Source organism: Polypterus senegalus, chromosome 15, assembly GCF_016835505.1.
Source record: "Polypterus senegalus isolate Bchr_013 chromosome 15, ASM1683550v1, whole genome shotgun sequence".
Classification (NCBI taxonomy): domain Eukaryota; kingdom Metazoa; phylum Chordata; class Cladistia; order Polypteriformes; family Polypteridae; genus Polypterus; species Polypterus senegalus.
This window is the reverse complement of record NC_053168.1, coordinates 35,318,670-35,334,436: the sequence shown is the minus strand read 5'-3', so window position 1 is coordinate 35,334,436 and position 15,767 is coordinate 35,318,670. Positions and strand designations below refer to the sequence as shown.

The 15,767-nt window shown below is 34.9% G+C and overlaps 1 protein-coding gene across 2 annotated transcripts in view; it reads right to left on the bottom strand.

Moving 5' to 3' along the window:
• Positions 1-15,767, bottom strand: part of elp2 (elongator acetyltransferase complex subunit 2) — a 97,241-nt gene that overhangs the window by 62,319 nt on the left and 19,155 nt on the right. For both annotated transcript variants that reach the window (XM_039736866.1, XM_039736867.1), the window contains exons 5-8: positions 10,427-10,504; positions 7,376-7,440; positions 6,604-6,670; positions 5,512-5,652 (exon numbers count right to left, since the gene is read on the bottom strand). In XM_039736866.1, the coding sequence (XP_039592800.1) occupies positions 5,512-5,652; positions 6,604-6,670; positions 7,376-7,440; positions 10,427-10,504 (351 nt within the window). The remainder of the gene's footprint in view (positions 1-5,511; positions 5,653-6,603; positions 6,671-7,375; positions 7,441-10,426; positions 10,505-15,767) is intronic.

Genomic DNA, 15,767 nt, shown 5'->3' with positions numbered 1-15,767 from the left:
CCATCCGCCCCACCACTGGAGCGGAGTCTGTTGCAAAATTCTCAGAGCTCAGGTCTCTTTATCTGGGAGTGATGTGCCTTGAGTTGTATATGGTAAACAATATGTTGTTATTTGGAATACATACATTTCATGTGTGTTCCATGTCTACAACGATCTGTGTAAGTGTAGAATGTCAGGAACCACTGAACACATAGATAAAAAAGAAACTTTTTCCATGTTATACTAATAATGACGTGAATAGTATAATGTGTGAAGACTTTAATCCAATTATCAAATAAACACGTGTGCTTTTATTCAATAATATAAACAAAGAAAAAAAATCTTTTTATTTTCCTGTTGCTGTTAATGAGTTAAAAACCCAAGCTCAAATGTTAATTGACAGGAAATTGATATGCATTCTTGGATGGTGCAGAGGTAAGAACTGCTGCCTTATAACCCAAAGGTTCTGGGTTCGAAGTCGGGCACTCTGCGTTTTGAGTGGTGAGCTGCTATTATTATTACTATAATATAATGAAAACATACATTTGATTTGAGTCTGTAACACCCGGTGTAAATTTTTGCTATTTGTAAAAGTTAGAGCTTTTTTTTATTATTCAGTTTTATTATGTCAGTGACATTCACGTGGTACAATGAACTTGCCTCTCCCCCTCTGAGTTGATGACATTTATCTCCATTTTGTGATTGATGTCTGCTCAGAACTATTTTTTGTACTGGCAATCAAAGATACGATGTCCATGGACCGCTATCAGACTACTATGCTTCATTTGCACTTTGACAACTAAGACACCCGTGCAGAACGTGTGAAAAATGACACATTTGCTGTGATCTCGGACATCTGGTAATGTTTTGTTGAGACTGTGTTTTGAGTTACAGCTCAGGGCAAAGACTTTCCAAGTTTGTGGTCATATAGCTTATGGAGCATTTTCTGGACAAAGACACAACCATAACAGACAGCTTCTTCAGAGTGATTTCTCTGGCTAATAGATTGCTGCACCACAACACAACTCTGCTTGACACCAAAAGTAAAATGGGACTTCCACCTGCAGTTGATGTCACTTCAGTACGTGAGCAATTCGCCACACTAGTGTTTAGATTTGGCAGTACCGTGATGACAGTGTATGTCCCCAAAAAGAAGAAGCCTCTGATTTCAGTCTGAAACAGCCGGTGTAAAGTTTTGCTACCTGTAAAAGATATTTTTACGTATGTTTTAGATGTGTTCAGCATTTCTTGCCTCGCACTTCCTTTCATCCTACACTTATACAAATTGTTGTACACATGGAACACACATGAAATGTAGATAGATACAGTAGATAGATAGGTATGTATTCCAAATAACAATATATTATTTACCCTATACAATTCTAGGCACCTCACACCCAGATAAACTCACTTGAGCTGGGAGAACTTTTTGCCCGAGTTGAGCTCCATCAAGGAAAGGATGGGATACCAGGCTGCTTGCTGTTTGTGCTGATCAACACATTTGCAAAACAAAAGACGCTGATGAGGAGAGGTGCGAAGGAATTTAAGTGGCCCAGGATTATGAGGTTTTTTTTGTACTCTTCATGGATTCTATCGTTAAGCAAAAATAATCTGAAATCAATAGTTTTAACCAGGCGTATTGATTAGCATTGTGGCATATTCACGAATGCACATTTACTAGGCGAGTGTGATTTATAAAGGGTAAGATGGATAGGAATGTGCATACACCAGGTTTAATAAAATGATTTTTTTTTTGGCATGCACGTATTTTCACCTGGAACCCCATAAACATTAAGGACCAACCACTGAAGAAAACAGTCAAAAAGTTTTTCCAAACTAGCATTTCTCACCTTTCCATAGTCAGAATAGAATCTGCATTACTCCTCATGAATCTGAGGCTGAGCTATCAGAAGGTGTATTATATCCAGCAACAAATGCCTTTCCCTGGAGGCTTTGAAATGGGATATCTTGCTAACTAGAACATACACACTTGTCCCCATATTTTACCTTTGTAAAAGAGTCTTTCTTCAACTACACAGACATACAACTCCTTTCAAGTATATCTAAAAACAAATGATGATTTATAGCATTGCCTCTTTAAGCATGCAATATGGTTGAAACAGAGTAAAACTGAAATAAAACAAGAATATATCTAAGTAAAGAAATCCATCCTAGGTACATGACTATCAATGTCTCGGGTTCAAAGGAGTATGCCAGCTTTGGGCAACTCAGGCATTCCAACCTTCAGATACAGGTTTCTATTAGAGAAAATGGTAGGTTGTGAAAAAAAAGACAATGTGCGAACGGTTGGGGAGAGATTTAATGAATATAAACCTTTCTCCATGTGAGCTTATTTCCCATGACATTTAAACAGCCACAAGAGTAAATATGTTCAATGCAAGACTCATAAGGCTTAAGGAGTATAAGTTGGAGCAGAAGGTAAACAAATAATAACCTTCAATATAACTGAAAAGTTTAAAAGCACCTGGTCCATTCATATTGTCACAGTAACTAAACATAATGGCACTTTGTACACTTACAACAATATCAAGAAATCTCAAGCAGATTTTTGATGTGTTCACTATAAACCAGCAGAAGAAGGAGTACTGTCTCAGACTGTAAAAGGTGTGGAATTGTAATGCACAAGCTCTAACCTATAGATAAAATAAAAGGTACTGTGGGAGAAGCACAACAGTCTTATTTAGTCATTAGGGTTCTCTGGTCAAAGATATTATGTTGCCTTGCAAAAGATGGCTTGAAACACAGAGACTAACTGCAGTGGGATTATGTGGATCTTAGTGGTCCAGGTATACCACTTCACTGTTAATCAAGGGAAGTTTCTATGGCAACACATATGCTTTATCCTTGATGGAAACCTGATGATAAAGTGAGCTCCAATCATAGTTACTGTCACAGCTCACTGTGCCCCCTTCTATTTAGAACAGAAACACATGAACAATAAATTAGGTAGTTTTTCTGGGCTCTAGATGCTCCCAAGGTTAAAGGTTTAAACACACTGACTCGGACAAGAAGAGGTAACCTAGCACATAAAGGTTAAAGCATACTTAATCAGACAAGAAGTGTAACTAATAATGTCAGTAATCAAAATCAAATAGTCAATAATTTAGGTTCCATCACAGAAAACAGACAGAACCATAAATGCCCTAACTATGAAAAATTGACACAAATCAACTGTTCTTTGAAAAACTGATATGTTAGCAGCAGATGAGGTAAACCATTATAGCAGTGAGATGTGTAATTAAGATGTTCCCTGGAGCGGTCTCTCATTTTGGCTTCCAAAACAGTTCCTCCAATATAATAATAATAAACAAAAAAGCTAAACTGTGTTAGGAGTTACATCTCATACAGTTAGGGTCCATAAATATTTGTACAGAGACAACTTAGTTCTAATTTTGGTTCTGTACATTACCACAATGAAACAACTCAGATGCAGTTGAAGTGCAGACTTTCAGCTTTAATTCAGTGGGTTGAACAAAAAGATTGCATAAAAATGTGAGGCAACTAAAGCATTTTTTTAACACAATCCCTTCATTTCAGGGGCTCAAAAGTAATTGGACAATTGACTCAAAGGCTATTTCATGGGCAGCTGTGGGCAAGTATGTCATTATGTCATTATCAGTTAAGCAGATAAAAGGTCTGGAGTTGATTTGAGGTGTGGTGCTTGCAAGTGGAAGATTTTGCTGTGAACAGACAACATGCGGTCAAAGGAGCTCTCAATGCAGGTGAAAGAAGCCATCCTTAAGCTGTGAAAACAGAAAAAACCCATCTGAGAAATTGCTACAATATTACGAGTGGCAAAATCTACAGTTTGGTACATCCCGAGAAAGAAAGCAAGCACTGGTGAACTCAGCAACACAAAAAGACCTGGACGTCCACGGAAGACAAAAGTGGTGGGTGATCGCAGAATCATTTCCATGGTGAAGAGAAACCCCTTCACAACAGCGAACCAAGTGAACAACACTCTCCAGGGGGTAGGCGTATCGATATCCAAGTCTACCATAAAGAGAAGACTGCATGAAAGTAAATACAGAGGGTGCACTGCAAGGTGCAAGCCACTCATAAGCCTCAAGAATAGAAAGGCTACATTGGACTTCGCTAAAGAACATCTAAAAAAGCCAGCACAGTTCTGGAAAAACATTCTTTGGACAGATGAAACCAAGATCAACCTCAACCAGAATGATGGCAAGAAAAAAGTATGGAGAAAGCATGGAACAGCTCATTATAGAAAACATCTGTAAAACACGGTGGAGGCAGTGTGATGGCTTGGGCGTGCATGGCTGCCAGTGGCACTGGGACACGAGTGTTTATTGATGATGTGACACAGGACAGAAGCAGCCGAATGAATTCTGTGGTGTTCAGAGACATATTGTCTGCTCAAATCCAACTAAATGCAGTCAAATTGATTGGGCGACGTTTCATGATACAGATGGACAATGACCCAAAACATACAGTCAAAGCAACCCAGGAGTTTATTAAAGCAAAGAAGTGGAAAATACTTGAATGGCCAAGTCAGTCACCTGATCTTAACCCAACTGAGCATGCATTTCACTTGTTGAAGACTAAACTTCGGACAGAAAGGCCCACAAACAAACAGCAACTGAAAGCCGCTGCAGTGAAGGCCTGGCAGAGCATCAAAAAGGAGGAAACCCAGTCTCTGGTGATGTCCATGAGTTTAAGACTTCAAGCTGTCATTGCCAGCAAAGGGTTTTCAACCAAGTATTAGAAATGCACATTTTATTTCCAGTTATTTAATTTGTCCAATTACTTTTGAGCCCATGAAATAAAAAGATTGTGTTAAAAAAATGGTTTAGTTGCCTCACATTTTTATGCAATCTTTTTGTGTAACCCACTGAATTAAAGCTGAAAGTCTGCACTTCAACTGCATCCGAGTTGTTTCATTTAAAATTCATTGTGGTAATGTACAGAACCAAAATTAGAAAAAAGTTGTCTCTGTCCAAATATTTATGGACCTAACTGTATGTATGTGATTTGACTGATAAAGATGACATACATAGCAAAATGTGAAATATTAAACAGAAAAATAACCGTGTAAACAGTGTAGAAAGAAACATTAACGAAATACATTAAGGAGAAATAAGCTGAGATGGCTTCAGTGTAAAAGAAAAAGGTGGTTAATGGCTAGGCAAAGTATATATTGTAATAGAGACCAAGGTGAGGCCAAAAGAAGAGTTGCAGCAGGTGAAGTAGTAAAGTAATAAAAGACAATTAAAAAATTATATCTTGACACTCAAGGATACCAAAACCCTTGGAAAACGAAGGGAATTTGAGACCAGTCGATCTGTTATAAAACATGCATTGGCATGGCATTACTACCTGAATATTTATTTTTATTTCAAATAAACACCTAGCCCAAAATAAGAAAATCCTGTAGTAAACTGGAGTCCATGTCCAGGGCTGGTTACTGGAATATGGTCTGGCCATATGCAATACTTCAGTTAAGTGAGAAGACTTTGAAAAAAATAAAATATATACAAATAATAAATGACTCACCATTTGTTTCCAAGACAAAATCATCCTGCTTCAGCTTGATTGTATCTTCTGCATTATCAAAACTTGAGCTTGTCTTCATAAATACTCGCCAGAGCCGGATTACACAATCCTGAGCACAGCTGGCTAATAATATATCTTTACCTGTATAAGCATAAAACATAATCTTCCATTAATATTTCATACCATACAATAAATGCATTTAGACAGAGGTTGGGGTAAAAGAAGTGATTTATTAACCCTAACATTTTAACCTTAAAAATGCCATTGGATTTCCTAAATCTTACATTTTCAACGTGAGGACTCTCACATATTTCTGGGATTAAAATAAAAAAAAAAAACTCAACAAACAGGCATTAAAATGTTGAAAGGATCTTGTGTTTATATAATTAAGAAACTAAACTTTTTCTATTGCTCATTAATGTTAATTAAAACTTCACAAAAAGGTAACTGTACTTGATTTAAAATTACACATAAGATGTTTATGCAAATAAAAACTTTGGTTTCACTCCATCAGAAGTGACAAAAATGTATGAAAACTGAAATTCATACCTAAATCTCCATTATTTCAAACAGCTAAATAAATAATAATATCAGTGAAATGTCATTCTTTTTTGGTACAAAGATGAGCTATCTAAATCTCTCTCTATTTGCAACTTCAGGACCAACTATCATTTTATTACATTATGTCTACCTAAAGCTTCTATTTTTACAATGCACTTACACACTTGACAGACCACTGCACTGTTTATACTCCTAACTATTTTTGCTGCTTATTAGGTTGTTACCTGCCAGATAAGAGTTTGCATTTCCGCAGACACTGCAGCAGAACAAATACGACATGTTTTGTTTCAAACTGAATCACCGTTTTTTTTCCCCCCTTGCTTAAACAAGGATATTTAACACACTGAAATGAGTTCAAACGATGAAAGTAAATAACATCTGCAAAGCAAAGGTGAAGCAATAAAATCAAAGTTATCAGTAACTATAAACTATAGTGTATTTTTGTTATAATTTGAGATTGAAATACTTTGAAATGCATCATATAGGATGAAAAATGAAATCAAGAACAGACATAATGACCCATAATCTTACCACAGACAGTCCATTCAACGCCGCGAATCCAATCCTCATGTCCTACTAAGGAATGAACCTTGTGAAACTAAGAAGAACAATAAAATCAGATGTAATAACAAGGATATGAAAACAGAAATCAGCTCAGTCTTTTTTTTTTTTAATTGTACATGAGTACCTCATTGGTAAATATTATTAGACAAAATCTGTCCTTATTTTAAGGTCCACTAAAAATGTTTGATAAATTCCAACCTGGGATACAGTTTCCCAGAATTATACAGAACATTTTATCTTAATAAAAAAGGAAATTCATTTTATCTTTGTAAACACCCTTTTATAATATCTATCAAAATGACCAATAAACACATATTGAGAACAAACTGGAAGATAAAATCACATCATGAAAAAAATGTAATGTGGACTGTGCCATAAATACACTGTCTGATGTGCAATATGAATGGTACAAGTTTCAAAATGATGACAAAACCTGAATCGGGATAACATACAACAGCTAGAAAAAACATGTGCTAGGTATTAACAATCATCTTCTCAAACAGCAGAAAAGAACAACGTAACATTATAAAATATGTGCTTCAATGTTGGTCAGAGCTATTAATTTCTATTTTAATTGGCACATTTGCATACAGTATCTTCTACCATAAAATACTGCTTAGCCATTTTTTCATATTGCATATAGCGCTCTCTCAGCCACTCACTAAGAATGTTTTGGGACATATGACTCCATATGGACAAAATTAAAAAAAAAAAGAGTATATTGGGTATAGCAGATTACCTGGGAATTTTGGCTTATAAATAGATGGATTTTCCTGTCATCACCAGCACAAGCTAAAATAGGAACTGAGAGAAATATTATCAAAATTAATACAGTTTCTAAACACAATTTATAACACTTGGTTCTGTCACTTGAAATTATTTTCAATTGTTCCAAAATATTTCATCTTAAAAAACATTGCAGGGTTTTTGTTTGCAGTCTATCCTATCAAGTGCATGAATGAAGACCAGTATGTTAAGTATTATGTTACAGAAAATAATTCTGACATTGTTGTTCACAAAAGCACCTTAAGCATAGGAAAGGCACTATACAAATAAAAAGTATTATTAATATTATTATTAAGCTGACATAAACTATTCTTTTTACCACAAACTGAAAGATATAAACCCACCAAAATAAAAAAGCAAAGGAATACGTTGCTACCATTGTGATTTTACTTACAGCTGGAAAGAAATCTAGTTGATAATGACAGGTTAAATTACAACCCTAATATTTGTCATTACAGTAGAATGAAATTATTGCCCATTACTACTATTAATTATTTAGCACAAGATTGGAAGTCATGTAGCTGTTTTCCATCTCAATAAAATGGTTTCCATTTACCAAAATTACATGTTTTGGTTTTTACAGTATAAAATGCATAAATCACCAGAAAAATACAGATTTTTGTGGGCCAAGTTTTGCCTAAGATAGTACTGGCACAAAAAATTAACTAAAAAAAATCAGTTCCAGTTTTAAAAGACAATTATAGCAACATTTTTCAACTGAAAATCTTTTTTCAGCAAAAGACATATGAACAGCCATACAGCCAAAAACAAAACTTATTTTAAGCTTGCAACAAAAAATATAAGAACAAACAGAAAAAACAAATTTTACACCCACTAGTCGTTATGAGGTTCACATGCAGAAATAGACACACTAGGGCAACTTATCCCTCACTCCTTGTGCCCATGGGGAATTCTCAGGTGCTCACAGACCACTCAAAAAAAATATCCTCAATTGTTTCCTTAGTCTACCACTAGGCTATGCCCTGCACAACACTTATAGAAGGAAACAGGGGGCATCTTTATGATATTCCTAAACTATTCACAGAAGAAGTTGTTCAACCCTAAGGTTCTTGGTTATCAACAAGTTTTTCTTCCTGTCACATATAGTGGGTGCAACAATTTATTTCAAGTGTTTGCAACTCACAATCATGCCCTTTCATATACAACAAATAATGCCCAAGGTCTTATATTCATTGTAGATTACATGTATACATTAAAAGATGGGTGGGGAATAATCCAAAAGAAATGAAAATTAGGTTAGTTAGCAACTCTACACTACAGCTGCATTAATTCATGTAGATATGTGGTAAGTATGCCATACAATGAGCAAGATGTCCCATACTGGGACATTTCCCACCTTGGGCCGGATGTTGTTAGGACCCTAAACTACAAACATGTTAAGAAAATCGCTGAACAGATTTAAATTCTTATTGTATCTGCTATTTGGAAATACTGAAGTGTGCCTGGTGTGTGTGCCCTGCGGTGGGCTGGCACCCTGCCTGGGGTTTCTTTCCTGCCTTGTGCCCTGTGTTGGCTGGGATTGGCTCTAGCAGACCCCTGTGACCCTGTAGTTAGGATATAGCAGGTTGGATAATGGATGGATGGATGAAAACGCTAATTTGAAGGAATATACTAAACAATTTGTTTAGTTTGGATGACAACAAAACTAATAACTTATACTGCCTCTCTAATTTTTTTCCTACATTTGTGCATCATGTTTACACAGTATCCTTGTGGTCCTACTGGTTTAAAGTGCAAAAACTTTCTGTGAACTGGACAATACAGTGTAAACAAATTGCAAACACTTTTTCTAATTCTTTCAATGGTGCTGAATTACATACCCTGCTATTTTATAAAATAGTCTGAAATTATTCAAATATCTACATTCTTCAGTTGTATGAAATGGGGGTAGGAGTGGGCGGTATGGTCAAAAATTATTTATATAAAAATATTGACAATTTAGGTAGATACTGTTATAATGTATCTGTATTTATTGTGATCTGAAAAGACAAGATAAGACACATAAAAGGAGCTGGAGTACCAGACAGCCTCCCTATTTGATGGTGAACTGAAGAAAAATGGCAAATAAAATGGTATACAAGGGCTCAAAAACTTGACATAAGAAAAGTGAGGGATCAATCCTTCCACCTTAGGGAGTGGTTCTCAAATGAACACCATCTTCTGGTGGTTTTGAGGCATTTATATTATTAACCAAGAAGAGGTGGAGCTTGGCGGTGAAAGCAGAAAGAAGGTCAGTCATCTTCCACCTGGCAAACTGTGGACAGAAGAGGTTGCTATTAAGAGTAGCTTCTCATTGCTCAGGGTGGCATTACCAACTTTTTCTGTGCTTTCAAGATGTTCCCCATGTGCACGTACTTGACAACTCTTTTCTGACAAATCTATTTTTTTTTAAAATAAAATATACTGCTGATAAATTAGCAAGCATTTTATATATCAAAAACATTGATAAAGCTCTGCTATTTAAATAGATTTGACAGCAGGTATTTACCACTCTTGAACCAATAAAAGTACCACTTTTTCCTCACTTACTGATGATCCTGTTTCTGTCACCACTGCCACCCAGCAAACACAGCACAAGCCGTGGCATTTCCAATTACTTATTACATGAATAGATTGGTATATTTTGTGGTTTACGTTTAAATTTTTTTTAAAGTTTTATCCTTATTTTTAGTATATCACTAAAACAGTAATAACAATTACGTCCATTATACCAGATCAACCAGCATGTCTCCCATTCTGAAACGAAGATGCAGCTAGTAATTTGTTACAGGTGAATTAAAAAAAATAAGTAATTTAACTGCCCAATTAACGGTTGAAATGAATACACTATTTGAAAGAGACATTTGTAATTCTTCACCTATATCTATTGTGAAAAAAATCATGATTCCGGATTATAAAATACTAAAACACAAAAAGCCAAAAGATAGAATAAAACAAATAATTGAATTATTTCTTCTTTAAAAGAAAAAAAAAAAAAACTCACCAGTAGTACCTGGCAAAAGTGCCAGAGATACATCCATCACAAATCCATTTCCAAAGGATATAGTCTGAAGGCACTGTGCTAAAAGGAAAGAAATGTGAAAATACACAAAAAAAGAATCAAGCAGATGAATTAAACATATATTTATTACAAGTTATCAAACTGTATTTTCAACAAGCAAAAAAAGCATAAAAAAATGTACACCACTAGATTTATATAGAAAGCACTTAATATATTTGAGATGATGTCTGTAAAAAGGATCCATTGTTTCCTGCCTCCACACATAAAAAGCATTAATTACAGATTGACTGAAGGCTACTCCCACAACCTATTTTAAGAATGTTAACAAGAATGATGTGCACACAGAATTCACCATGTGAAGAATACAGTATTTAGTCACATTCTTTTTTATAGATATAGTGATGACTCTTGATTATAGCTATGAAGACAGTTGAACGTATCCTACAATAAAACAGAAATAATAAAATTCTGTGCAACTGTGAGATTATCTGAATGAAAAAGTATGTGTGCTTGTAAACAGTTATACTATAGTTATATATTTGTGTCCGTTTAAATTTGACAAGCAGAGAAGACTATAATCCTCTGTGCTACTGGTGGGTTTAATTTAGACCAAACTCTAAAAAGCAAACAAATCAGAATAATTTTAAAATGTAAAAGACATTGTACAATACTTTATCCAGCTTTAAAACATGTTTGAAACTTCTTAGAATTTCCCCTTAAAACAAATAAAGACAAGTTAGAAAATGTTTGCTTGACATAACATTCAGTTACTGTATATTCTGGACTTGGAGATTTTCAAAGTTGAAGCATTTTTATTGGTGCTTGCTTACATAAGCAAAGAGAAAGGTATCATATTTCTGTATTACATCATATAAGAAAATAAGTAATAATAAATTGTATGTACTAGTATAATACCTAAGATGCATTTTTAGTACCATTTTACAATATCATGTGGTTAAAACCCAAGTACAAATAGACTTGTGTTGGCTGAAATAGCTTTCGTAGACTGCAGATTTCGACTCAAGTGATGCAAAGATTACATTGACTAACATATTATTATTCAGTGTTAGATGCTAAAGGTCTTATGTCTAACTGTATCTCATATTTATTAAACATTAGATTTTTATAAATAAATACCCAAAGGAAAGTTAAAATCGACAAGTGGAAGCAGCTGATGGTGATTTCCTGGCTGCACATGCAACTCTGCTGCTGTTTCAATAAATGTTTGGAAAACTGTTTTGCTCTCAGGGATGGGTATTGGATATGTATAAGTGAAGTTGAAGTAAGTTGTCTGTAATTTAAAAACAGGTTAAAATTATATATTCTAAATTGAAAGTAAAATAATTAATCTAATAAACAATTTAACTTGTTTTATAGTTATTTTCAATAATATGTAAAATATTTAAAAGCTGAACAATACTTGATGGAAACAATTAAGGGGCCAAGAGCAATAAATAATTTGGGCAAACCTTCATATTGTGATTATAATGCTAAATACTGTGCCAAGAACTGCAACACAAAAATCTCAATAATAAACATTTGACATTTTCTTAAAACATAAACGCTTTTTTATTTTTAATAAATTTGCAAAAACCTCAAGTAAACTTTTTTCACATTGTCATTATGAGGTGGTGTGTGTAGGAAAAAATGAATTTAATCCATTTTGGAATAAGGCTGTAACATAACAAAATGTGGAAAAAGTGATGCGCTGTGAATACTTTCCAGATGCACTGTGTGTGAGTGTGTATATGTATGTTGTCGTATCTTGAACTGAATAACCTTTATGGCACAATAACAATTCAATACATTTAAAGTGCCTTTCCACATTTTCCTTCTTTGGAATAGCAATGATAGAATGACAGATCAGACAAATGCACTTCAATTGTGACATTGTGAGAAAAAAATCCTCTTCCAATTCCACATCCAGCCCATAACCTCCCCAAACAATTTTTTTAAATCCCTTCTTTAGTCGATATAAATTGGAAGACTAACTAGATCACAGCCGTAATTTTGCAGTAGCTCGTGCGTTTGATTGTGCGTGCGGGATGACCAGTTACAAGAAAAGAGATCTCAGACTGGCCACCCTGTATGTCAATCAAGTGACAAATGCCATAGGGAGGAAATATGATTGACTAACATTTAAAAAAATTTTTTTTGAATGCAACGCAATCTACCTGCACTACTTTGGCGATCTACCGGTTGATCGCGATCGATGCATTGGGGACCCCTGACCAACAGCATATAATAAACTTTCCAGCTATGACAATTACACAGAGGCAGGTCCTCAAAACTATTTTTCCATAGTATTCCTGAACCCAAATGATGACCAAAGATATAAAATGAAAGGAAACATACTAAAAAAAAATATAGTGAAGAAAAGGATCAGGAAAAAGGAACAATACACAAGGGGTAAAAGAACCAAACCATAGCAACTGATCTTCGGTATTGAACTATTCCGTAGGGTGGCTTGTCCACTTGCCTACAGTGCTGCACACCTTTCTCTATTTTTAATACGTACAAATCACCCTTCTCTCCAGTCCTCTGGTCTTTCTTCTGGACACCAACTGATTCTCTGTCACCAGCTACCTCTCAACTCCAAGCTCACCTGTGTACTGGCTGTAATGGGTTTTTAAGCTCATGGCTAGAAACAATTCCAGTTACCTGAGCACAAGTCAAAGCTTTCTAGAATGGCTGAGGGACTCTCCCTAGCAGTACAAGGTTTTCCTCTAAGCTCCCTGCACCAGAAATGAACTAGGGAATGCTAGATTATGTGGCCTCCCAGATGCACTTGCAAGCAAGCATAAACCACGCTGCCTGCTGGCGTCTTGGAGAACATTTGCAAAACTTCCCCTGGGGACAAATAACATTCATTCATTCATTCACTTGTTTTCTTAACTATAACATTAACACATCCTATATAACTGACTTCTCATTTGTCACAAGTTCAACCTTTATATTATACTAATGTATTTTTTTTCCACATTAGAGTGAATCAAACACAGAACAACCAAATATTTAATATACAGGTATGCCACTTCAATACATTTTGTTTCATACCCTAACAAATCCATTGCCTCCCATAGCCAATCTAGAGGGTTACGTGAAAAAAAAAAGCCCAGTATACATTAGTTCCCTCCTTTATACTGAGATTTCAAAAAGCACAGTTGAGTTCTTAAGACAAAATAAGTGAATTCTTGCCAATTATAAAAGGTTTAATTTTACAGAAATAGTGTGCTATAGCAAATTTGTATGAGAGGTGCAAATATTCAATAGATGAAGACCTATGCTAATGACAGAAGTCTTTTTTTTATTTATTGATTTTGTTAAAATCAAATAACATTCCATACAAATAAAATATGTTTTACAAAAATAGGTTTGAAACAATTCAACCCCCACCCCTGAGAAAAAGAGCTAGGCCAGAAGAGTAAAACTTTAGCTAGTAAAAATAAGTAAATAGATCAATTAATAAATGAATAAAAATAAATGGAGTATAAGAGGGGCAAGAACCTGCTTCCTCAATTTAAATGCTTATTCTAAAATGTTATTGATTAGATCCTGACTAATGACAGAAGTATTTAATAGTACTAATGACAACTTCCATGAGTTAAAAAGTGTACAATTTAAAGATATATGGAATAAATGATTATAATTTACAGTGAGCAACTGGAAAAAGTAATTAGTAAATGGGGAGAAAAGAAGAATGTAAAGCCTTAAAAAGGAATTCTTTTCTATGCCTAGCAAAGAAGGCACAGTTTTGCTACCTTCTGTTCCCTCCCACTCTCTTAAAGTATGTAAATAAATGAACCAGCAAACAAAATGAAAATTACATAATGCCATGCCCTTCTACTTTAGATCCTACCAATATTGTCTTCTTTATATGCAACCTTATTGTGCTCCAAATGAATGAAGAAGCAATTGTGTCTAATTTTAAAATGAAGGACTTGTTAGTACTGCATATACAAAAAAGACTGGAACTCAAAAATGGTACTTATATTAACAATTTTATATCTCCAGGACAATGAGAGATGAAGAAGTGACCATCTGTTACCACTTTGCTGAATGCTTTCCATTGGACTGCAAAATTTAATTTGAATATACTGTACCTCTTTAAATCTTCTTTAAATCTGTTGTAACTATAATCCCTATTATTTGAACTGCTCTGTGACAATAAAAGGAAAGTTATCCAGTTTAAACTTACATGTAAGACTATATATAGTGAACAAGACACTCATTTCAATTAATTCTAAAATCAGAGATCCTACAGAATTCCTCCAATACTGTAGATTCCGTGTTCAGTTAGGAGAATGGATTATTAACACAGAGCTCCATGTAATCCAAAAAAAGATAACTTTTTTGTTCATGTCCTTTCCTTATTACGCTCTTAACCTCCAACTGTTTGTGGAGGCAGATAGCCAAAGGTTTAATAGCAATTGTGAAAAGTATTGGTGTAAATATATAGCCCTGTCTAGTTTTCATTCTAGAGTAAACTAGTCTGAATTTATACTGTTTTTAATGAACAGAAGCTATTGAGCTAGAGTACAATCATTTAATATAAGCAGATGTTAGATTCAATCCCAAATTTGCACAGTGATCTAGTGAACTAATTTTCACATTAAATTATCAAAAGCATTCTCGGTCTACAGTGGCAGCAGGACATCTGAAAGGGCAGAAGTTATAAGAGTATACTGTATAGTATACTAATATAGAAAGTGGTATGGTAACACATTGGGTAGCACTGCTATCTCACAGATCCAGAACCCTGGTTTTGAATGTGAAATTTGCATATTATACCAGTCCCTCTTTCCTCCAGGCAATCTATTTTTTCTCAAAGACATGCTGGTTAATCACTAATTCCCAAATTGGCAGTTGTATGAGTGGGGGTGTGTATCTGAATGAACCCAGCCAAAGACTGATTTATTGTATAGAACTGCTGTCTGCCATTAAGCCTATGATGCTTCTGACAACCCTGAAATGGATTAAGCAGGATCTTAGAACGAGACGAGTCCTCCACAGTTTGGTAACAGATACAGTGGTGTGAAAAACTATTTGCCCCCTTCCTGATTTCTTATTCTTTTGCATGTTTGTCACACAAAATGTTTCTGATCATCAAACACATTTAACCATTAGTCAAATATAACACAAGTAAACACAAAATGCAGTTTTTAAATGATGGTTTTTATTATTTAGGGAGAAAAAAATCCAAACCTACATGGCCCTGTGTGAAAAAGTAATTGCCCCCTTGTTCAAAAATAACCTAACTGTGGTGTATCACACCAGAGTTCAATTTCCGTAGTCACCCCCAGGCCTGATTACTGCCACACCT